Below are 25,740 nucleotides of genomic sequence, written 5' to 3'. Positions count from 1 at the left end.
CAAATGCTTGAAAGGTTGGGAACAGGTTTGGAAATGGGTAAGAACCAAGCACCAGGTTGACCTGAACTGAAAGGAAACTGAGGTGCTATCAGGGAGAAATATGAAATGAAGGATGAAATGTGTCTGACATCCTTTGCTTCTGTGTTTGGAGATGAGTAAGCAGGGAGGGGGTGCATATGCAAACGGGGTGGTCAGAAATGCTTTGGCCAGATGTGTATCTGAAGGCTATGTGCAGCTGAGGAAGGCTGGGCCACCACAGGAGCAGAGAGGCTGGCCAATTTGGCATGCAGCAAATAGGAAGTAGAAGTGATCTGAAGCAAGCAGAGTGGGTAGACAAGATTATGAGGAATAAGCGCCAATGATGTTTTCAACAAGCATTGAAAGCTTCCAAATGCTTCTAACAGTTGCTGCCTTTACAAACACAGGACAGTCTTGACTATGTGAGACTGTGAGAGTCTCCTCATGCCTATGAAATGACAGATAGTACTTAGCACTGACATGAGCTTCATATTTGAAGGCAACAAACTTCTGAACCACATGTAGCTTCTGAAATCAAAAGATGCAAACTGGCAGGCCACAGGTCAGATACGACACGCAGAAAAAAATGAGTTACTGTCTTAGTCTAGTTTGTGCTGCTTACAGAATATCAGAGACTGGGTAATTTATAAAGAACAGAAATTATTTTTCATAGTTGTAGAGGCTGGGAAGTCCAAGATCAAAGGGCCATCATCTGGTGAAGGCATCCCTGCTGTGTCAAAACACTGTGGAAGGCATCACATGGGCAAGAGAGAGGGAAGGAGGGCAAACTCCTTTTTATCAGGCACCCAGTCCTGTGATCCATTTATGAAGACAGTGTCCTCCTGGCCTAATCACTTCTTAAAGCTCCCACCTCTCAGCACTGTTGCATTGGAAATTGTATCTCTTACACATGAACTTTGGGGGAACACATTCAAACCGTTACAGTAACCAAGGATAAAAATGCAGATTTCAGACTTCTCTTGGGGAAAAAAAAAGGCTCTGGCAATACCAGGCCTGTATTTCCACATGGCAACAGTTGTCTGCTGCCTTCTGTTGGGTTGTGGGCTCTTCACATTGCCATCCCTCCTTATGGCCCCCTTCACTCATAACAGTACCTGCCTAGACCTCGAAGCACTAGTTTCCAACCCTGCTTGAGTTAACCACTTCCATGACAACGGTGCAAGGCCAGAGTGTGGGCAGCCATCTTGAGGGTTACTGGCATGGGCTGCCCAAGTAACCGAAGGTATTAACCTCTGCTCTTGGAACTTCTTTAGTAGGATCTCTTCACTCCTGACTTACTACTTGTAACTGCTGGAAACAATCATTTATTCTACCCCTACTAAGCCACATCTGTCTTTTCTGTCAGAGCCAATCTTCAAGCATATGCTTCCTCAAAGGACTTTAATTACCAGATAGTAGAAGTGGGAGCAAAGAATCCCCATCTAGCACCTTCTAAAAGGTAGTGGAGAAACCAACGACAACAAATCTGAGAAAACCAGTTGTTTGACTTCTTTGAAAACAACCTCTAAGAAAAGCCTTCTCTTGTGAATAGCTGTAGACATGCTGGACACTAATTAATGATGATGCCCTTTAGTGAGTCTCCTCTGCACATACCTGATTCCATCTGGATGCTGACCCTCACATACTTCTATCCCTGAACTCTGGAACACAGCGTATCATACAATGTATGATTTAATCTGGACTCTGCTGGAGCCATTCTCTACAGAGCAGCCACAACTTTTTCTTGCCTAAATCCTGTCACGTTGCTTAATTTTTATTTTTAAACCATTACCATAAATCTACTTTATCAAGCTGCTTTCAAGATAAACTTTAAAATGCTTAGAGCAGTCTACAAATTCTTGCACTGTTTGACTCTTCCTTATCTCTCAGGCTTCCTCTCCCATTGCATCTTCTCTGACTCTTTCGTTTTGACCATATGGATCTTCTTTCAACTTGTAGAAGATGCCAAGCTTGCTCCTGCCTCAGGTCCTTGATACTTGCTGTTCACTCTCCTGGGAGGCTCTTCCTCCCAGCTCAGCTTTTAAATACCAGCTGGTCAGACTCCTTCCCTGCCTTCCACCTTCCTCCCATTCTCCCACTCCTTGCCCTCATTTCTCAGAGTCCTCAGCTCTCCTTTCTACTGCTCTTAACACAATTTGTCTGTTTTCCGCTAATCTGCAAACTCTACAAGAGACCTCAACTATTTTGTCCCACCGAATACTCAAGAGTCAGCACAGTCCCTGCCATAACAGAGTAGGTAAGCAATACTTACCTGCCAAGTGAATAAATGAAACACCCGATTCCATCCCCCAGGCCAGCTTAATACCACATTAGATGATCTCACGGACTGAATAAGACATCCTTCCTTTTAAAGAATATTTTTATTTTAGCTTCACATTAGCAAACTCAGAATGGTTTATTGTTAAGATCAGCCTGGTAGAGAGGAAAGCTATTAACCTTCTAGGGTCCTAAAGTGGAACTAGGAACTGATTAGATACGCAGATTTTCAGGCATTATTTCAGACAGCCCAGTCAGAGAATTCTGGGGGTGTGGCCCAGCAATCTGTTTTAACAAACCTTTCGGGTGATTCTGACACACACTAAAGTTTGAAAGGTTTCTTTAAGGCTTTCCAGTTTTCTTTTCTTTTTTTGGAGGGATGGTGGTGGGGGGGGGGTCTCCCTATGTGCCCAGACTGATCTCGAACTCCTAGCCTCAAGCTATCCTCTCCTCCCACCTCGGCCTTCCAAAGCATTGAAATTACAGGCCTGACCCACTGCGGCCCGCCTCCGTCTTTAACTTAAAAAAAATTTTGTTGGGGGGGGCTAAATCCCTTCTATTATCCCGCTAGTAGAATCTTACTACTCCTGAGGGTAATCTTTGTCATAGTCCAAAAGCCTTGAATAAAGGCTGTTTGTAGTTTTGCAGAATATATTCCTGGGCGGTTTGCCTTCCTCAGGAGCTCAGGCCTTGGGAGGTGGGGGTTGGGGGGCAGGGCTACATTCTGAAGTCCTGTAACAACGCACAAGTACAACTGAATAAAACTCGGAACAAAGGCATCAGGGCCACGGTGCAAGCCTTTGTTCATCCGTTCCCCGACTGCTCACCCTGTGTGATATCTCTCTTTTCCACCCAGAAAAGCAGCCACTCAAGTTTTAAGAATGGATGCATGCCGCGGACGTTTTCGATTAGGCCGTTTTCTCCCAGGCACTGGAGGATATTCGTGGCTGCAGGAGGCGCTTCCACTCTTTCCTCAACCTAGCGGAGAAGTAACTGAAACTAACCCAAGGGCTACCACCGAAAAGCCCCTTCCAGCTTCAGAAGCAGAACTAGAAGCTCGGCTAGACTTCTCCGTCTCTACCCTCCTGGAAAACCCGCTGTGGATTTCACTAACTTCAGGATCGGAGCCCCGGCAGGCGAACGCACCTTATTGCGCATGCTCGCTAGCCCCTCCCGCTCGGAGCGGAAGGGGGAGTGCTCGGGGCCTGGGCCCGGCCTGGCCGGGGCGTCGGCACCGGCGGCCATCTTGGCTTCCCGGGGAAAGGCGGCGTGAGGGGAAGAAGTTGTAGGGTGGGGGCAGGAGTGGGGAGGAGGGAAGAGAGAGGGGGAGGAGGCCGCGGCGGGGCAGGGCGGGGACTGCCTGCCTGCTTGGGTTGCGGAAGTGATAGCCGCTGACCGAGCCTGCTGCTTTCTTGCTACTGCTTCGGCTTCCCGGCTACCCCCCGGACGGTGAAGGCGGCCCGGCTGTGGATGGTCAGATAGCGCCTGTCTCCCGCCGCCAATCTCTGGCCCCTAGCAGCACGGAGCAGACGGCGGCAGCAGCAGCAGCAGGCGAGGAGGAAGATGGCGGGACGGCTGCCGGCCTGTGTGGTGGACTGTGGCACGGGGTAAGGGGGCTTACGGGCGGGGGTGGGGAAACTGAGGCGGAGGAAGGAAAATGGCGGGGGAGGGAGGAGGCCGGGAAATGAATGGTGCGGCGAGGTGCTGCCGCCGGCTGTCAGTCCTAGACTCGCCGGCCAGCGAGGGGTGGGGCCCGGAGCCAGGGCCTCGCCGGTCCCCTCGTTTCTCCCTCCTAGGACTGGGGCGGGGGCGCGGGCCCCAGATTCAACCCCCAACCCTCCCTGCAGCTTCCTCCGCGCGACCCCTCCCGGCCCTTCCCCCACTGCGGTGGGCAGTGCCGCCCAGAGAGTGCTAGGGACGGTCGTCTTAGGGGTGGTCCCCGGGCCCGACCCATCCGGCTTTGCTTTCCCTCCGTGTCCCTTTTTGCCAGTCGGTGTGGGGACCCAGGGGCCGAGCTCGGGGACTGGCCTGGTAGAGGAGCTAGAAAAGAGAAGCGCTCCTGGTAGGTTTTGCAAGATCGCTGTGACAACATTCTGCCCAGGGTGTGGGTGGGGAAAGGGAAGAATCGGACTCTGAAAATGGGAACCTACAGTGGGGTTTTCATTTGACCACCCACCTTCTCCTTTCGACTCCCGGTCATTGCCATCTCCCTCTGCGTTTCAACCGGTGAACCGAGTCACATTTTAATTCGAGGGAGAAAGATGTCATGTGTTACTTCTGTAGCCTCAAAAAAGTCCCCCAGTGAGCAAGCGCGCTGTAACTTCCTTAGTTTTGTCAAAGCCGCTTCCTGCTTTCAGTCTTTTATACCCTTATAAGGTAGTTTTTAGTTTCCAACCTGAACACATCTTATTAGAACTTTTAAAATTAAGCAGATTTTAAAGAGACTGAATTACAGGTGCTTGGTATCCATTTATATGACTTAAAAAATGTGCTTATGTTTCATGGAGAGGGGAGAAAGGAAGCACCCTGGGAAATAAACTAATTTAAGTTGTATTCGTTCATTCTGTAAAGGTATCTTGAAGGAAGCAGAAAGGTATAGAGGTATATAGGAATGTGTTTAAGTTGCAAGTAGTTACTCCTAGATCTGTAGGGTAGTTTGCTAAAATGTAGAATGGCTTAAAAGTGATCTTTCATTTTGTATTAATAGACATTTTAGAGAGTTGTACCACACTCATAACTACATAGAGAATAGACTACTCTTATTTTAATGTAGAATCACTGCTTCACGATGACTTATAGGAAAGGGTTCTTTTTTTCTGTTCTAATTACATCTCTCCAATTCCCAAAACACTCCCAATTTTTTTTTTTTTTTGAGGGGGAAGGCAGTGAGAGGCTTGTTTTTTTATTAATTATAATTATTAATTTCATTATTGTTACTTAAAAGATTGTGTGTCCTTCACTCTTTATGTGAAATTTCTTTAATCTTCATTCTCATAACTAGCTAGTGTGGCAGTTTCTAAAATCCCAATTAGGTAGAGAGAAACAACCAACTTCTTAATATTCTCCCTAGGAAAGCACTAGCCTAGATTAGCCTTGGAACTTCCATGTATTTTATTGATGAACACTTTATTATAAAGTTTTTCATGAACACTTTATTATAAAGTTTTTTCTTAATTGGTTCTCATTTCTCGGAACCAATAGTTTTTTTTATTTCCCCCTTCTTAGTCTAATTGATGAGTAGTTTTATGTCTAAGTTCAGTTTTAAAATTAGATTTGGCCTGAGTCAGTAGGATAGAACTTTTTAAATGTGTTTTGTTAAAGTGACGAATATTGCTACATAATTAATGCTTTAGAAATTACTGAGTTGTCAAAAAAATAGTGTAAATAACTGTGGCCCTAAGAAATAATATGGTAACATCTCAAGTAGTATGTTACTTTTCTAATCTCCATTTTTCCCTCTTTGAAATAGTTTCGAATTAGTATACAAGATGTCTCATTGAGGTCATCTGTCCTTAAGTGACCTCCTTTCCTAAAGGGCAACCTTGAATTTAAAACATGCTGAATGACCAGTAGGATCGGGGAGAGGGGTTCAATTTAACCTAGAGTATTTCTGTTTTAAAATTACAATTATTACAATAGTATATTTTTAAGTTATTACACTGGTTTCTCTGATAAGGAGAGGTTGTTAACTGCACTTTGATGGTTTGAATGGAACTGATTAGGAGTCCCCTTGCCACCTCCCTCTCTTTACCATTTGTCACAATCTGAAATTCCCCCTTTAGAGTTTCAGTTATTTTGGTCCTCAAAAGGCTTTTTGGTCTTGCAGGTTGCCAGTGGTGCCTCCTGGGAAGTTACACTTTCAGCTTTATTAGCACATGGAGGATAAGTCCTTGAGGTCGAGGACCCTGAGATAAGCATCTCTAAGTATGGCCTTAACAGGGAGCTTTTACATTTCAAAATTCTGTGGGCCCCGAATGCAAATTGTGCACCTATAATTTGTCTATTTCTTTATGCTTTAGAGAATGCATTCAGTTCTTAGGTCTCTAAATTACAATTACCCACTTAGTTTAAGTAAAAAGTTGTAACCTGAATCAGGTTGCTCATTTCATTCGTTATATAAATTAGGGAAAAGGTGGCTGGAAAAAAGTGGCCATCTGTAAAACTTGATCGTCTTAGATAAGAAAGCTTTTAAGAGTTAGGAAACTTGAAACTTAATCCCAAAACTTGTCGGGATCGTCCAGCAGAACTCAACATATGAATCACCTAGATTCAGGTCATGAAAGAGAATGCTTATTTTGAAAAGAATTTGAAAAGAAATACTTCATTCACATTGATACCCTTATCTACACACTTTTTTGGTTTGTATTGGAAAGTATTGTAAAATACAATTTGGGCACATAGATTCCCATTGATGGCTTAAAAACTAAACAACAGAACTTCAACTTGCTATTAGTGGTGAAGAAAGCATTTTTTTTAAAAGGCATTCACAAACATTTAAAAAAAAAAAACCATTGTAACACTTGTACGATCATCCTAAGGCTTTTTTTTTTTTTTTTTTTTTCTGGGCAGTGGAGGGGATCATTTTTTTTAATGCTGACAGTCATTCTCTACCTATCTCATTCTGTTTTCTAAGAGGCAAAATCCTTCATCAGGAGGAGAGTTCAGCTCTAGCTAAGTTTCCCTTGTCCAGCATGCTCCTCCTCCCCCAACTTGTGGAAACAGTTAAAGGATTGGACTAGGAGCAGAAGTTTGGAATGGTTAAAATGTAGCAACATGTGTTTCCTGAAACAAAATTCCACCATAATAAAAAAGCATTTGAATGCTCCCTTGTAATTCTATTAGACATGTAGCCTTTTTAATGACACAGCCATAATCAGTGATAGGCAGTAGCATAAAGAAGCAAGTGCAAAGCGATTAAGTAATAATAGCGCTACAAAAATGTGTGCTGTAGCTTACCAAACACAACATTTATGAATTATTAGGTAGGAGATAAGGCGATGTTATTGGATTGTTTTAAATTTAGTTCTTTAGGATAGTTACTAATATTAGTTTGTGTGCTGATTTTATAACTGTGGGCCTTTATATCAGGAAACAACATAACTTACATAATTGACTAATAGCAGAGCAAAAAAAAAAATCTAGTTTTTTTAAAGATGATTTTGCAGAATTTTAATAATAATTTTGTTTCAGAATTTTCAAAATTCTTTCCAAACTGTTGATTTAAACTCAAGTCATTTTTGCATACTCCTTGAAACCAGGAAAGGAATAGCATGAATTTGTTTAGCCAGATGTATTCTTTTTTTTTTTAATTGAGGCAGAGTGTCACTCTGTTGCCCAGGCTAGAGTGTGGAGGCGTGATCTTGGCTCACTGAAACCTCCGTCTCCTGGGTTCAAGCTATTCTTTTGCCTCAGCGTCCCGAGGAGCTGGAATTACAGGCACCTGCCACGATGCCTGGCTAATTTTTGTATTTTTAGTAGAGATGGGGTTTCACCATATTGGCCAGGCTGATCGTGAACTCCTGAGCTCAAGTGATCTGCCCGCCTTGGCCAGATGTATTCTTTTAGCTTTCCTTCTGCGCCCCAACCCTAATACACCTGAGAAAAATATTCATCTGTTCGGATACTCAATATGCCATCTTTTCCTCCTGCCCAAGGACACTACCTAAACATTTTGTTTTTAAACATTTTGTCCTTGCTTTGGGATTTCATGTCATTTGTGAAACTGCGATACTCTTGGGAAGGGTTTTGATGCTTTTCAGTATTTAGTGTAAAGGAGAGGTTACAATGAGGAGGATAAAAGTCCTAGAAAGAGAATTAGGGTGCAAAAGACCTTGTAGTTTAGGGTTGGCTTAATCTACTGTAAACGTGTAAACCATGTTTTTAGTATTAGTGTATAACAGGACACAAGTGTTTGCCTAGTTATAGAGATTATTTTAATTAAATCTAGTGTGTTTTTCTTCTGCTATAAGCATTTTTAAAATTCGGTTACTCAGGGGTACGAATATAGCATTTTATGTGTATTTGTGAAACTTGCTTTAGTAAATTAAGGGAAATGCCTAATGACTCACGCAGAATTATAGAGCTGAAAAGGGATTTTGAGAGATAATTTAATCCACTCTTCATTTACAAATGAAACAGAGGCTCAGAGTTGAGAAATGTCTTTTGGGAGTGTTCCTAATTATTAATTGATAGTATTGTTGAATTCTTTTAAATTTTCTTGTGAGTTCACATTTATGAGTTACAGTAGTTGAAATGAAGTAGTTGGAATAACAGAATGTATTTTATTTATAGTTAAAGTAGTATTAGTTGAGGCCTGCATCAGAATTCTTCAGTGTTTCGTTGTAATGCAGAGGCATACTGTATGGCACACATGAGAAACTAATTTTATGTTTCCCAATAATAATGTTTTAAACCAAGTTTAGAGACTTTTTTTAAGTTGTACTCTGTAGGTGCCAGGACAGATGACATTCATGAAATGAATGCTGTTTTTAAAAAACTTTTTCTTCATGGTTTCAGAGATTTATATCTTTGGATTTTAGTTATTAAAGATGTGTTAAATGGGATGTGTACCAGCAGCCATTTCAAGGCCCTTTACACGTTTTGTTTTTTATGTTATTACCTTTTCAGAAGCCGTAGTTACTGTTATCTAAATCCCATTTCAAAGATAAGTAAACTGACGATATAGTTAAGTGGTAGATTTAGAATTTTAGCCCTGGCATAGTCTCATTCCAGAGCTCACAACTCTACTGTTCCCTAATTGAGATACATCCAAGGAGAGTAGTCCAATTATTAGTCCAGTTTTTAAGAGTGTTCATTTTATACATACTTACACCCAGAGCTACTAATTTTTAGTACAAATATGAAACATATAGGGAGGTCTTAGTGACCAATTCACTGATGTGATTAACCTATAACACATTAAAGTGAAATATGGATTTACTTACTGCTTATTTGCATATTGCAAGGACTGGTAATTGCTGATAAATTCGGGACAGCTCAAGGAAATGATGCCTAATTACATATATCTTCAAAAGGAGGGCATACATATTTCTGAAGCTGCAATTTGAAAATGAATAATCTCCACTGAACTATATTTTACTCATTGTGTATTGTGTGCTCATTAATGACTGCACAAAACACAAATGAAAGTAAAAAAAAAAAATAGAAGAACTTAAGAAAGTAATCAAGTATTTATTTCAATCTCAGTTCTATGCTGAACGCCACGGTATATACAAGAAAACTAAGGCATGATTTTATACTTGAGGTTTATAGTTTAGTTTCAAAGATGAAACTAATATGTGTGAAATAGTTATGGATGGCTTATTAGCATTTAGTTATTTGGGGAGATTAATAAGGGCTGTAGTATTTGGAGGATGATTTATGAAGAAGCCAAACTTGATCAGATCTTGGAAGAGCGTGAATAGGATGTGATCGATACATGGGAAGGAGGACTTCAACAATCTAGGATGTGAGCTAAACTGAAAGCTCCATAATGGCAGGGTTTATTTCTTTTTCATTCATTCTCTATTCAAGTGATAGCCTCCTGCATGGTATTAAATAATTCCCAGTAAATATTCTACTGATGAAGGGAAGACATGAAGGAGTTTCAAAGTATTTGGGGGATGGGTCAGTTAGGAAATTGCCCTACCTGAAATTCAGATATTTCTTTTGGGAGCTGTGGGACAGCAAGTAGTTTATTTACTCATCTTGCCTTATTTCAGAAGGATTTTAAATGGGGCAGAATGGTTTGCAATTTATTTGATAGGCAGTAGTAGATTGTGTAGATCATTAAGCAAAAGAATAATAAAAGGTAAATTTATGCAGTATTAGCCTGGGTCTAGTATTTTATTTATTTATTTATTTATTTATTTATTTATTTATTTTTTTTTTTTTTTTTGAGACGGAGTCTCGCTCTGTCACCCAGGCTGGAGTGCAGTGGCCGGATCTCGGCTCACTGCAAGCTCCGCCTCCCAGGTTCACGCCATTCTCCTGCCTCAGCCTCCCGAGTAGCTGGGACTATAGGCGCCCGCCACCTCGCCCGGCTAGTTTTTTGTATTTTTTAGTAGAGACGGGGTTTCACCGTGTTAGCCAGGATGGTCTCGATCTCCTGACCTCGTGATCCGCCCGTCTCGGCCTCCCAAAGTGCTGGGATTACAGGCGTGAGCCACTGCGCCCGGCCTATTTATTTATTTATTTATTGAGACAGAGTCTCACTCTGTTTCCCAGGCTGGAGTGCAGTGGCGCAATCTTGGCTCACTGCAAGCTCTGCCTCCCGGGTTCACGCCATTCTCCTGCCTCAGCCTCCCCAGCAACTGGGACTACAGGCGCCTGCCACCACGCCCGGCTAATTTTTTTGTATTTTTTTTTTGTTTTTTTTAAGTAGAGATAGGGTTTCACCGTGTTAGCCAGGATGGTCTCGATCTCCTGACCTCGTGATCCGCCCACCTCGGCCTCCCAAAGTGCTGGGATTACAGGCGTGAGCCACCGCGCCTGGCCATTTTATTCTATTTTTAACAGCTTTATTGAGTTATAATTCACATACCATAAAGTTTACTCTTTTAAAGTGTGTAATTGAGTAATTTTTAGTATAGTCACAAGGTTGTGCAACCATTTCCAGTCAATTTTATTTTATTTTTTAATGCCTGGATGCTACTTATTGGAATCTAGTCAATTTAGAACATTTTCATGACCCCAAAAAACCCCACACCCAGTGGCAGTCATTCTCATTACCTCTACCCTCAACCCTTGGCAAACACTAATTTACTTTCTGTCTTTATGGATTTGCCTAGTTTGGCCATTTCATGTAAATGGAATCATAGAATCTGTGGCTTTTTGTGACTGATTTCTTTCATGGGGCAACTGCTGACTGCTGTAGTTGTCTTCAGTGGGGATAGTTGGACGTGTAGCAAAGGGAAGACATGGTTGAGAATCTTTGAAAGCAAAATTAAAGGAATGGGTAGAGGGATAAAGGGAGGCTTATGGATAAAGGAAAATCATCTTGGGAGGGAAATGTTTACCGAATACTTAGTGATTTCTATTCACTATTAGGTCGTTTAATACTTACGACAACCTCTGAATTTAGTTTTATTCCCTATGCATTAGGAATAGTCTATGATCACAGGATCACAGGCTAGTAAATGGTGGAACAGGCATTCACTAGTGTCTTTTTAATTTCAAGGTTCATGTTCTTTTCTCCCCACTAGTGAAAAGCAAGTTAAGATTTTAAGGTTTAGGCTTGAAGGGACCAGGAGAATGTTTCTGTTGACACAGAGTAGGCGTCCAGGTTCTTCCTCTCAACAGTCCATCAGTATTTTTGTGTCAGGTTAAACATTGACTTGCATGTAGTGAGAAAAATATTGGAAAGAATTGGAAAAGTTTTTTAAACCATTGCTGTTTATCTTTATAGCTAATATTGTCTTACTCTACTTGACAAATTTCCCTGTGAATTAGCCACTACATTCTTACTTTAAAAGTGTCTGGCTGGGCACAGTGGCTCATGCCTTAATCCCAGCACTTTGGGAGGCCGAGGCCGGCGGATCACCTGAGGTCAGGAGTTTGAGACCAGCCTGACCAACATGGAGAAACCCCATCTTTACTAAAAACACAAAATTAGCTGGGCGTGGTGGCACATGCCTGTAATCCCAGCTACTCAGGAGGCTGAGGCAGGAGAATCGCTTGAACCCGGGAGGCAGAGGTTGTGGTTGGCCAAGATCGTGCCATTGTACTTCGGCCTGGGCGATAAGAGCGAAACTCCGTCACAACAACAACAGCAACGACAAAGTTTCTAACACCAAATTACCTTTTTGAGTTTTGGTATTGTATGACGAAAACTAAGTTGAGAATTGAGATATTATGGGAGTAGGCATTGGGATCAATTTGTAAAGCTCTATTTTCATTTGGGATTTATTTGGTAATCATATCTTACATAAAATTATGTAAGATGTGCTTTATTTTTATGATATGGTAAGGGTATAAGCAAGTCATTCATACTAGGATAGAATTATTTGAACTTTAGTGGTTGTCAGTATTAACGTTTTGGAAAGAGTTGTGCTAGATCCTTAAAGTCTTCTATCCTTAAGTTCTGGGGTCTTGTATTTATTTTGTTACATCATTTCATTTGTTGAACTATTGAAAGTTAAAACTTGTTCCATATATAGAGGCACAGGCAGAGTAGATTTAGCATCATTCTTAAGGGCCCTATAATTTTCAGAATTATAATGGAACATTGGCTTCAAAGTCACCACTATATTAACCCCTAACAAGAGAGTATAATTGTACATGCTTTTAATGTACAAGCATTTGAAGTTTGTAAAATTAAAAATAATATCCAAGGCAAGGGATGTTAATGCTCTTACAGTACAGGCATAAATTGTTTTACTACTGAAAAAGGTTCTTTCTTTTAATGGATTTCTTTTCTTTTAGATAAGTACAGTCAATAATATAACAGATACCTGAATTCATTGTTTTAAGGAACAAAACAGCGTTATTGGTGACTGTCCCCGAATCCACTTCCCCTTTCCTCAGAGGCAATTACTGTTGTGACAGACTCACCTTTTTTTTTTTTTTTTTTGTATAAAACTCATCTTTCTTTTGCTGTTGATTTCTGCCAGTCCAGCCTCCTCTCTCACCTAGCCTTCTTATATTTCTACTGTTATTCTTCTAGTCACCAAGGCTTTGATAGCTTCAAAAGTGCTTTTGAATTCTTTTCTCTATATTCCTTTCTCTAAGCAAGTCATTTTTCCAGTCCCTTAAAACTTCCCTTTCCCAGCCAAAATCAGCATTGTAGATTTTTTTCATTGCTGCCTTAGTAAGAGCTTTTCTTTGTATTTAACTTGCTTCTCTAAGGCACAAAGAAACATTTTTGGTTTAGTTTTTTTTTTTCTTTTTGGAGACAGAGTCTCTCTCTGTCACCCAGGCTGAAGTGCAGTGACGTGATCTTGGCTCACTGCAACTTCTTTCTCCTGGGTTCAAGCGATTCTCCAGCCTCAGCCTCCTGAGTAGCTGAAATTACAGGTGCTCATCACCACGCCTGGCTAGTTTTTATATTTTTAGTAGAGATGGAGTTTTGCCATGTTGGCCAGGGTGGCCTCAAACTCCTGACCTCAGGTGATCACCCGCCTGGACCTCCCACAGTGCTGGGATTACAGGCATGAGCCACTGCTCCTGGCCACAACGTGATGTTTTGATATAAGGAAATCTTGTGTCATGAGTCTTACAGTCAAGCTAATTAATGTATTTGTTACCTTTTTTGTGTGATAACACTTAAGATCTCCTTTAGGCAAATTTTAACTGTAAAATACTGTATATTATTAACTATAGTTACTATGCTATAGCTTAGATCTCTAGTACTTATTCATCTTATAACTGGAAACTTGTACACGTTGATCAACATCTCTCCAATTCCTCCATCTCTCAATACCTGGCAACTGCCATTCTACTTATTTCTCAGGTTCTATTTTAGATCCCCATATATGAATACATTGTTTTCCTTATCTTTGATTTTCAGTAGTTTGACTTTGTGCCTAAGTGTGGTTTTCTTTATATTTATTCTGCTTGGGTGTTCTTGAGCCTCTTAAATCTCTAAATTTCTTTCACTAAATTGGGAAAATTTTTGGCTACTATTTCTTTTTATTTGTTTGTTTCTAAGACTGAGTCTGTGTCGCCCAGGCTGGAGTGCAGTGGCGCAGTCTTGTCCCACTGCAACCTCTGTCTCCGAGGTTCAGTGATTCTTGTGCCTCAACTTCCTGAGTAGCTGGGATTACGGGCTCGCACCACCATGCTCGGCTAATTTTTTTGTTTGTTTATTTTTGAGATGGAGTCTCGCTCTGTTGCCAGGCTGGAGTGCAGTAGTAGTGCGATCTCGGCTCACTGAAACCTTCACCTCCCGGATTCAAGCGATTCTCCTGCCTCAGACTCCCATAATTTATTTTTAGTAGAGGTGGGGTTTCGCCGTGTTGGCCATGCTGGTCCTGAACTCCTGGCCTCAAGTGATCCGCCTGCTTCGGCCTCCCTAAGTGCTGGGATTACAGGCATGAGCCAACCTGTCTAGCCCGCCGCTATTTCTTTTAAAAAATATTTTTACTACACTCTCTTCTCCTTCTGGGACTTCAGTGTGTCACTTTTTCTTTTCTTTTCTTTTCTTTTTTTTTTTTTTTTGAGACGGAGTCTTGTTCTGTTGCCCAGACTGGAGTGCAGTGGCTCAATCTCAGCTCACTGCAAGTTTTGCCGCCTGGGTTCACGCCATTCTCCCACCTCAGCCTCCCAAGTAGCTGGGACCACAAGCGCCTGCTACCGCACCCATTCAATTTTGTTACTTTATTTTTAGTAGAGACGGGGTTTGTTTGTTAGCCAGGATGGTCTCGATCTCCTGACCTCATGATCTGTCTGCCTGGGCCTCCCAAAGTGCTGAGATTATAGGTGTGAGCCACTGCGCCTGGCTGTGTGTGTCACTTTTTTGATATTGTCCTTGATAAGTCCCTGAAGCTCTGTTATTTTCTCTTTCTTTGTTTTTTTGCCCACCCTGTTTTCAGAATGAATAATTTCTACTGCTCGGCCTTTATTTTTGTTTATCTGGTGATATTTCCTTTATTATCAATTGCAAGTCTATGTTAATACTCATTGTTGATTCGAAGTCTTTATCTGATAATTCCAGCATTTGGGTCATCTTAGAATTGCCTTCTGTTGAGTGTCTTCTGGGAGAATGGGTTACGTTTTCCTGATTCTTCCTACGTGAAGTAATTTTGGTTTGTAAGAATGTAACACTCTTGTTTATTCATTCTCTTGTTAAACATTTGTTTTGCTTCCAGTTTTGGGTCTTTATGAACTATTCTGTTGTGAACATACATGTACACAATCATGTGGACAACTGTTTTTGTTTTTCTTGTGTGGATTCTAACTAGAGGTAGAATTCCTGGGTCAGATAGTAAGTGATTGCTAAATTGTTTTCCTAAGTGGCTGTATCATTTTGCATTCTAACTAGTAATGTTTTTACTTTTGTTGTTGTTGTTATACAGCCCTCCCTCTAACAAGTAATGTTTGAAAGCACCTCAGTGCACTTTTAATTTGCATTTAAGAAATCCCATGGAGTTGAGTGTCCTTTTGTTTAATAACCATTTTTCTTTTTCTGGGAATGGTTAGTGTCTTTTGCCTTTCCTTCTTTTGTTTCCTCTCTTCCTTCTCCATCCCTCCCTTGTCATGAACATCTAGGTACCCTTTATATGTTGAAGAGATTATCTCTGTCTCTCAGTGTAGATAATTTTTCTCTATTACTCATTTTTTCTTTTGGCTACTTTAGGTGTGTTTTTGTAAAGAAGTTTTTAATCTTTACATAATTGAAATAAACTTTTTCAGTGTATGGATTTTAAGTTAGAAAGTCTCCTGCACTTCAGGGTTATAAACTATATCACGTTTTCTTTTAAACCTTATATTTGATATATTTAGATTTATCCTGCTTTAACATGTGCAGTAGGTATCCAGTATTATTTTCTTTCTCATAACTGCTGAGGCTGGCAGGTCACGAGGTCAGGCATTCAAGACCAGCCTGACCAACATGGTGAAACCTCGTCTCTACTAAAAATACAAAAATTAGCTGGGCATGGTGGCGGATGCCTATAGTCGTAGCTACTTGGGAGGCTGAGGTAGGGGAATCACTTGAACCCAGGAGGCAGAGGTTGTAGTGAGCCAAGGTGGCGCCACGGGACTCCACCCTAGGCAACAGAGCAAGACTCCATCTCAAAAAAAAAAAAAAAGTGTGTGGTAGAATACTCATAAAGTTTACTGTTTAACCATTTCTAATTGTGCAGTTTAGTGGCATAAAGTACATTCACATTATTGTCTAGCCATCACCATCCTCCATGATCCAGAACTTTTTTATCTTCTCAAACTGAAACTCTACCCATTAAACAGTAACTTCCTATTCTCTCCCCACATGCAAAGTCCCAGGCAAATACCATTCTGCTTTCTGTCTTTATGAATTTGACTTTTCTTTTTTTTTTTTTTTTTGAGGTGGAGTGTCACTCTGTCGCTCGGGCTGGAGTGCAGTGGCTGGATCTCAGCTCACTGCAAGCTCCGCCTCCTGGGTTTGCGCCATTCTCCTGCCCCAGCCTCCCGAGTAGCTGGGACTACAGGCGCCCACCACCACGCCTGGCTAGTTTTTTTTGTATTTTTTTTTAGTAGAGACGGGGTTTCACCATGTTAGCCAGGATGGTCTCGATCTCCTGACCTCGTGATCCACCCGTCTCGGCCTCCCAAAGTGCTGGGATTACAGGCTTGAGCCACTGCGCCCGGCCGAATTTGACTTTTCTAGGTACCTCCTGTAAGTGCAATTGTACAATAGTTGTCCTTTTGTGATTGGTTTATTTTACTTCTACTGTATTCAAGGTTCATCCATGTTGTAAGCACGTATCATGTGTTTCCTTTTTAAGGCTGAATAATACTCCATTGGAAGTATATATCATATTTGGTTTATCCATTCACATGTTGATGGATGCTTGGGTTGCTTCCACCTTTTGGTTATTGCGGATATTGCTGCTATGAACATGCATGTACAAATACCTGTTCAAGTTCCTGCTTTCAGTTCTTTTGGGTATATACCCAGAAGTGGAATTGTTGGGTTGTATATTTAATTTTTGGAGGAACTATTTTATAGTTTTCCACAGTACTGCACCATTTTAAACTCTCACCAACATTGCACAAGGGTTTCAATTTCTTTACATTTCCCCAACATTTGTTATTTTCTGTTTTTTTTTTGATAGTAGCCATCCTAATGGGTGTGATGTGGTATTTCATTCTGGTTTTGATTTGCATTTTCTTTATTATTAGTGAGGTTGAACATCTTTTCATGTGTTTATTGGCCATTTGTATATTTTCTTTGGAGAAATGTCTGTACAAGTTCTTTGCTCATTTTTCAGTTGGGCTTTTTTCGATTGTTGTGTTGTTCTTTATTTGGGATATTAATCCCTTACAGATAGTGATTTGCAAATATTTTCTTCCATTCTGTAGATTGCCTTTGCACTGTGTTGACTGTGTCCTTTGATACACGAAGGTTTTTACTTTTAATGAAGTTTTTCTCTTTTTTTCTTTTGTTACTTGTGCTTTTGGTGTCATAGTCAAGAGATTATAGCCAAATTTAGTATCATGAAGCTTTTCACGTTATGTTTTTTTCTAAGAGTTTTATAGTTTTAGCTCTTGTGTTTAGGTCTCTGATCCACTTGGAGTTAACTTTTGTGTATGGTATAAGGTAAAGGTACAACTTCATTCTTTTGCATATGGATATCCAGTTTTCCAGCACCATTTGTTCAAAAGACTGCCCTTTTTTCATCTTAGTAGTTATGGCATCCTTATTAAAAATCATTTAATTATATATGTGAGAGTTTATTTCTGGGCTCCTTATTCTGTTAGTCCTTATGCCAGTACCATACTGTTTTGGTCACTATAGCTTTGTAGTAACTTTTAAAATGAGAAAGTGTGAGATCTCCAACTTTGTTCTTTTTCAAGATTATTTTGCCTATTCAGGATGCTTTGAGAGTCATATGAATTTTAGGATGGATTTTTCTATTTCTGCAAAAATGTTATGAGGATTTTGATGGTAATTGCTTGAATCTGTGGATCGATTTGGGTAAATAGCTTTCAGATATGCAAGTTTGTCCCAAGTCTGAATGCTATACTAAATGCAGTTGTCCAGATGGCAAAGTTAAGAAAAAAATGAAGCCATTTAAACCTATTTTTAAAGCTTATTAGGAGGGAATGAGATCAGATTGCTTACTAGCTGTCCAAAAAAGAGTTTTTGCCAAAAGTAACTTAGAGCAGGGGAGAAGCTGCTTTTATGAATTACTTTTTTGTTTATTTTTTATTGTAATTTTATAATAATTTTTTTAAAGACGTGGTCTTGCTCTGTTGCCCAACTGGAGTGCAGTGGGGCAGTCATAGCTCCCATGGCTCAAGTGATCCTCCCAGCCTCCCAAGTAGCTAGGACTACAGGTGTGAGCTGCTATGTCCAGCTGATTTTTAAATTTTTTGTGGAGATGGAGATCTCGACTTGTTGCCCAGGCTGGTGTTCACCTGTTGTCCTCAAGTGACCTTCCTGCTTTGGCCTCACAAAGTGCTGGGACTACAGGCGTGAGCCATCACACCCAACTCATAAATGACCTTTATGAATATCCAGGAAAACTTTACAGAAAATTGCAAGGGCTATGGAAAAATAAATTACACTGGTAGGATTTATAAATTCAAAGCAAAAATTTATTTTGGAAAAGTAAAGTTAAAAGCGGGTTGTGGCCAGGCGTGGTGGCTGACACCTGTAATCCCAGCACTTTGGGAGGCTGAGGCCGGCCGCTCACCTGAGGTCGGGAGTTGGAGACCAGCCTGACCAACATGGAGAAACCCTATCTCTACTGAAAGTACAAAATTGACCAGGCATGGTGGCTCATGCCTGTAATCCCAGCTACTTGGGAGGCTAAGGCAGGAAAATCGCTTGAACCTGGGAGGTGGAGGTTGCACTGAGCCGAGATCTCGCCATTGCACTCCAGCCTGGGCAACAAGAGCAAAACTGTCTCAAAAAAAAGAAAACAAAACAAAAAACAAGAGCCTTGAATTTAAACATAGTGATTACATCCTTAAATTGTAATTTTAAAAGTTCATATGTCAAGTGCCAATTAATTGTTAGGCAACAGTTTTTTTTTTTAGTCAAAGAAAAAGCGAGAAAAACTCTTCTACCATCTGCTTGTACAAAATTTCTTCTTTATGGTGACTATCTAATTTTTAGAGTTCATAAAAATATCTTAATAATACGTAGTTATTTCATGTGTAAAACTCAATAGAATTGGTAGGTTAATGGAGGCTAGTTTACATTTGAAAAGCTTTTATTTTGAAGTTTTAAACAAATTTAGTATTTAATATACTTTCTCATTTTTTTTCTTTTTTCTTATTATTATAAAGAAAATTCAAATGAAGTTTGTAAGCAAAACTTATATAGCTGTATCTAAATCCCCTCCAGTTTACTTGACTGTGCTTCTCTAATACTATTGTATTTTACTTGTGTTAATTTGAAAATGGTTGGGGATATACTTTGTCCCATTGTATCCTTTTAACTCAGTTCAGCATTTCCTTCAGGTCTTTCTGGACTCAACTTTTAAATCTCTTCTTGTCCTTAAATGTTTCGTATCTCCTATATGAGCGTTAAAATATTTTTATATGAGTGTTAAAAAGTATTTTTTTTAGTCTCAGATTTCTACGGTTCTATTCTTATTTTTAAAATTATTGCAGTGTATTTTCTGTATGCTTGTTCTCTGAACTTTGACCTGTGGTTTTTTTTTTTTTAGTTTCAAATCTTAATTTTTAAAGTTTGCTAATAATATAAGGCAAGTGGTTTTAAAGAGTGATGTTTTTTGGTCATTCAGCACTTTCCTCCCTGATGGAGAAAATGTGAGTTTTGAAGGTTGAGCCTTCAAACCTTTTTTAAAAGTTTAGGAGGTAACTTTATTTTTTTAGATTGTATCCTGTACCACATTTTTTTTTTTGAGCCAGGAACCAAATTAGTTTTTAGAGTCTAAGCAATTTATAAAGTTAAGTAAACTGTGATATTTCCCCTCATTTTTTTTAAGAATTGGTGAAAATACTGTTGTCTTTGATTATTATCAAATGCTGTAATTTAGCAGTCTGCAGAACTAATGTAGACAGACTTTACATGATTTAGTTCTCTTGGGATATTAAAAATTTAAATCTAAGGTAGTAGAACATTAGTTGCTGCTCCCCAAAATGTAGTGGATTATTTTGCTGTGGCATTTAAAATGCATTAGAGGTAATTAAGTAAATTACGGTATATCCATACAGTTGGATACCATATGCATTTATTTTTGTGTTTTGGGAATAGCATATTTGTTTTATGTATTGACTGTTTTGTATTAGGTTCATTCGATCCTTTTGGTGTTTATTATGAAAGTAATTCATTGATGAATATACTCAGCCTAGGAAATTCGATTTTGGCCAGGAATGGGGTCTTGATCAGTCTGGTAAGCTAGTTAAATGAATGTTTCTTAAGGAAATTTCTCCTGCAGTGTCGTCTGTACTTCAAATATGACTGTTGTATTTAGGAGATGGTATTTACACACATAAAAATATGTGTGACTTGTAGTTGAAATGAAGAGTAATTGAAAGAAAGGATGCCTGATAGTTAAAATGATCAAGAAAGACTTCCTGGAGAAGTTTTAAGTTGTGATAAAAGCTTTTCTTTTTTTTTTTTTTTTTTTAAAGCGGGTGCAGTGTGAGCGTAGATAATGTGGGGGAGGGGGAATGGACAAGATACAGGGGAAAAAAGAGTAGCAGGTGTAGTTAAGCTTAGAACTGGGTTTATGTAAGCAAGTGATAGCAGATGCTTATAAAAATTGGAAATGATTATGGAGAACTTTAATATTCAGCTGCAGGAATCAGAGAATGATATAATTGTTCATGTGGATGGACCTTTAGGAACAATTTTACAATGAATAATTTTACAGAAATGGAAACAAGCTTGTACTTAATCTTGTAGGCAATAGAGCATCATTTGAAGATTTTTGAGTTAGGCCGTTTGAAATTGGGAAATACATATTTGGTCTTCAACCCTGTTTTCAGACATACAACTCCTAAAATTCTTAGAAACTCCAAAGTGATGTCTGTTTGAGTGCTAATGGGATGACTGTTGGCTGGCAGCCCCTAGGTAACTTCAAGATGGGGCTGGTCACTTGAAAGACCGAGGCATGATTAGTGAATTGGGACTTCCAGCCCCACCCTCCAACCACTGGGGCTGAAGGTTAAGTTGATGAACAATGGTTTAATCAATCCTGTCTGCACTGAAGCCTTTATAAAAACCCCAAAGGACAGGATTTGGAGAGCTTTCAGATAGCCGAACACGTGGAAGTTCTGGGAGGGTGGTACGCTCGAGAGGGTGTGGAACGTCCACGTCTCTTCCCACACACCTCACCCTGTGTGTGTCTTTATCTGTATGCTTTGTAATATTATTTATAGTAAACCAGCTAATGTGTTTCTCTGAGTTTTGTGAGCCACTTTAGCAAATTAATTGAACTCAAAGAGTTCATCTTCAAGCTGGTGAGTCAGAAGTTCCAGAGGCTGGGGCTTGTGACTGGTGTCTGAAGAAGAGGGGCAGTCTTGGAGACTGAACCTTCAACCTGTGAATTCTGATGCTATCTCCAGGTAGATAGTACTGGAATTGAATTGCAGAACACCCAGCTGGTGTCCACTGAAGAACTGATTGCTTTTTTGTTGTTGGGAGAGACCCTGCACACATTTGGTGTTGGGAGAAACCCTCCACACATTTGGTCACGGAAGTCTTCTGTGTTGATTGTTGTGGTGGTGGTGTGAAAGCAGAGGAAAAAACAATTTGAGCATTGGTTTTTAGGTATATTATTCTCTTGTCCTTTGTAGGAGTTCTAGAGTTGAAAATACTGTTTTGTCCTGTTTTAGGGTATTGTTGGATATAGCAACTTGAATTGCAGTGGTGACAAATAAGAGTAAAAGTAGAGAGATTAATATATGGGATCAGACCAAGGAATAGTTAGGTGTTAATAATTCACTAAGTATTGGTCAGATAGTAGTAGGCTTTTAGATAGAGTGTTTTAGTTCAACAGTTTTAGACTGCCTTGTATTAAACAAGTTTTTATTTTCATATAGTATACTAGTCAGTTCCATTTGTCCACCGGTAAGGTATTAAACTATACTGGATGGGAAGGAGAGCACCTAACATAGTAGGAGCATTGTTAATAGTGGCTTGGTGGCATGAAATGGGTTGGAGTGTTGAGAAATTGTCAGCTGTTTTTATGGTTAAGGAGTTTAATGTGGTGTCAGGGCAGCTGGGAGAGGTCAGAGGCCAAATAATAAATGGACTTTTTTGTGTACCTTACAAGGAAATTTTTGTTTTGTTTTGTTTTGTTTTAAAAAACATGGACAGTGGGGAACTGTTGAAGAGGTTAGTCAGTAGACCAATATCACTTTTTTTTTTTTTTTAAACAGATTACGGTTTCCCCTTATTTTTGATGATTTACTCTATTTGGCACACCCTTTTTTTTTTTTTTTTTTTAAGACAAAGTCTTGCTCAGTCACCCAGGCTGGAATACAGTGGCATGATCTTGGCTCACCGAAACCTCTGTCTCATGGGTTCAAGCAATTCTCCTGCCTCACCTTCCTGAGTAGCTGGGATTACAGGCGCCTGCCACTACGCCCTGCTAATTCTTGTATTTTAATAGAGATGGGGTTTCCCATGTTGGTCAAGCTGGTCTCGAACTCTTTACCTTAAGTGATCGTCTCTCCTCGGCCTTGGCACACTCAGTTCTTGAACTTAATTTAGAGGCTAAAATATTCCCCAAAGGTATTATTTATTTATTTGTTTATTTTGTGAGACAGAGTCTCATTCTGTCTCCCAGGCTGGAGTGCAATGGTGTGATCTCGGCTCACTGCAACCTCCACCTCCTAAGTTCAAGCGATTCTCTTCCCTCAGCCTCCCAAGTAGCTGGGATTACAGGTGTCCACCGCCACGCCTGGTTAATTTTGTATTTTTAGTAGAGTTGGGGGTTTACTCATGTTGGTCAGGCTGGTCTTGAACTCATGTCCTCAAGTAATCCACCTGCCTTAGCCTCCCAAAGTGCTGGGATTACAGGCACGAGCCGCTGCTCACAGCCTAATTTCTATAGTTTTAGTAGCGAGGGTGTTTCACCATGTTGGCCAGGCTGGTCTCAAACCTCTGTAGCCCAGTAAGTTTTTTTTTTTTTTTTTTTTTCCATTTTATCTTAGAAAAAAAGATTCTACAGATATTAAGAGTCCAAGAATGTCACAGCAATTACCTGTCTGCTATTTAGCAGTGAGTTTGAATATGGAATAAAATAAAATGTTATATTCTCTTTAAAGCCTGCTTACAGTTAATAGCTTTTCCCACATAGCTAGAAAGTGTCCAGCTATCTCCTAAGTAGCCCCCACATACTGCTTGTCAGAGCTCAGCTTTTATAATATCTGATCCTTATTTATGTTGTTGTTATTTTGTTAGAAGAATATAGGCCAAATCTGCTGTGACAAAACATTAAATATTTAATTTGGTATGAAATGATGTACAGTGAAAAAAATCTCCCTCTCATTTCTGTTCATCACCTCCCCAGTTCCCTTTTTTGGAGACAACCAAAATTATTCTTGTATAGTCTTCTAGAGATATCTTGTGCCTATACAAAATATTTTATATGTTTTTACTCCTCCCCATTACTTTTATACAGATATACCATACTTGATACATTATTCTGTGTCTTTGTTCAATTAGTAATACATTTTGGAAATTGTTTCATATCGCTGTACTAAGAGCTTCCTCAGTCTGTGTTTTGTAGCTGCATAATGTTCCATAGTATAAACTTAGCATATTTCAATAGTTTCCAGTTTGATTGTTATTTCCAGTCTTTTGCTGTTAGAAGCAAGATTGTAGCTAATGACCTTGGTTGTATATTATTTCACATATATTCCTGAAGGATCAATTTCTTGAAGTGGAATTTCTTTTCAAAAGCTCTAGGCATTTATAATTTTGATACAATTGTGAAAGTGTGGTTAAATGAAGTGAAACTATGGAGTTTGGTATATTATTTACCTACGATGGAATCTCACTTCATAACAAATGAAATTCCAAGAAATAAATGTGTAATTGCTAAAATATTAGTGAAATCTTATAAATTATTTTGTTTTGCAGGTATACAAAACTAGGATATGCTGGAAATACAGAACCACAGTTTATCATCCCTTCCTGTAAGTATTTCTTTTAAGCCACAAATGAGCTGATTTAAAATATCTCCTTCCCTTATAATTTAAGTAAAAGAAGTAATCAGTTCTGAAGTCCTGTAAGATTTAGTCCTTTAAAAACATGATTTGCTAAGTTCTTAAGTGTAGCCTCATTATTGTACCTCTGACCATTCATTTCAGCTTTCTGTTTAGCTCCCCATTTGCCTTGTCTACCAAATATCTCTTTTTAAAGAAAAAAAGAAATGAACTGATAATAAAACAGTACCCCCATTTTTAGGGTGATACTGTAGTTAATAGTATGTGGGTATAACTAATTATCAAGTAGTCTATTCCTCATCATATACCTATGAAGACTGTCCTTTGGTTTGTGGATATGACTACTTTTTGCAAGGCCTATATCTGTTGACATCCTCACTGAGTGTCCATGTTTCAAAATAAGGATGGAAGGACAGTATCTCACCTTTAGAGATGTTGACCTCAGCTATTTTCTAATATCCTATAACCATACTGTTGTATATTATGTCTTTAGAGTATTTTTGTTTTATCCTGTTTTTGTTAATCTTGCTTAAGCTGACCATTAACTTTCAGTAGTTTTTAAAAAATATTCTGACATTGGTTTGTTAGTGCTCTTGTTTGTTAGCATAGATCTGTTCCTCGATGAACGTAGTTTTACACTTTTGACTTGCAAACAGTTCACGTTTTTTGTACATAATATAGTAACACTTCTGATCTATTTGTCTTACATCCAAATTAAAACTTTTGCATACCAAATGACAAACCTTTTGAGCCATTGCTTGATGATTCTCACTCCTAGATATTTTACTTTTGAGAGTGTCACTAATTTTTCACAGTCTTATTTATGTGACTGAATTTTTTGTATTTCATTGTTACTCATTTATGAAAATAAGAAAATGGAGAAATGAATATGTAGAGAGTAATGAAAGCAGTGTATGTTTCAGAATCAATGAGGTTGAGAATAAGATAGGTATTGTTATGCTTTGCCAAAAACTGGATCTTTAGTATCGCTTGAGTATTCATTGGACACAAGAGGTCAACTGTTGTGTCATTTGTGTAGTAAGAACAAAATTAAATGTGTAACATTAAAGAAATAACACTGGCCGGGTGCGGTGGCTCAACGCCTGTAATCCCAGCACTTTGGGAGGCCGAGGCAGGCGAATCACGAGGTCAGGAGTTCGAGACCAGCCTGACCAACATGTTGAAACCCGTGTCTACTAAAAATACAAAAATTAGCCATGCATAGTGGTGCGCACATGTAATCCCAGCTGCTCAGGAGGCTGAGGCAGGAGAATCACTTGAACCCGGGAGGTGGAGGTTGCAGTGAGCTGAGACCACGCCACTGCATTCCAGGCTGGGTGACAGAGCAAGACTCAGTCTCAAAAAAAATAAAAAATAAAATAAAAAATAAAAAATAGAAATAGAAATACACTGTCAAAATTGCACCTAAAAGGGGAAATGTTTTTAGGGTTTTTATCCACTCCTTACTTTCTAGAAACAAACTTATTTGACTTTTGCGTTTCTCATATTTTGATACACTTTTCTAGAAATCAATGATGTAAGAACTTAGGCTACTACTTAAATCTAACACTTTTTTAAAACCCAGAATGGATTTTAGGTGATACTGATGAAACAGCTCATTCATGTGAGTCTAGTGACCTTTATTATTAC

General features: G+C 39.5%; 1 protein-coding gene and 1 long non-coding RNA gene across 4 annotated transcripts in view; one reads left to right on the top strand and one right to left on the bottom strand.

Annotated features, from left to right (window-relative positions):
- LOC135966515 (uncharacterized) overlaps window positions 1-4,595 on the bottom strand; it is a 53,824-nt gene extending 49,229 nt beyond the window's left edge. For 2 of the 3 annotated variants that reach the window (XR_010579846.2, XR_012421079.1), the window contains exon 1: window positions 4,472-4,595. This is a non-coding gene — a long non-coding RNA (uncharacterized lncRNA). Of the gene's footprint in view, window positions 1-2,651; window positions 3,274-4,471 lie in introns of those variants that run through there. The other variant, XR_012421080.1, reaches the window with a different exon arrangement.
- The window catches only part of ACTR3 (actin related protein 3), a 68,692-nt gene continuing 46,503 nt past the window's right edge, over window positions 3,552-25,740 (top strand). Inside the window, exons 1-2 of the mRNA XM_005572970.5 lie at window positions 3,552-3,902; window positions 24,005-24,060. Coding sequence (XP_005573027.1) covers window positions 3,859-3,902; window positions 24,005-24,060 — 100 coding nt within the window. The 5' untranslated portion in view covers window positions 3,552-3,858. The remainder of the gene's footprint in view (window positions 3,903-24,004; window positions 24,061-25,740) is intronic.

Source organism: Macaca fascicularis, chromosome 12, assembly GCF_037993035.2.
Source record: "Macaca fascicularis isolate 582-1 chromosome 12, T2T-MFA8v1.1".
NCBI classification, from domain to species: domain Eukaryota; kingdom Metazoa; phylum Chordata; class Mammalia; order Primates; family Cercopithecidae; genus Macaca; species Macaca fascicularis.
Note: the sequence above shows the minus strand (reverse complement) of the source record. Positions and strands in the feature narration are given on the sequence as shown.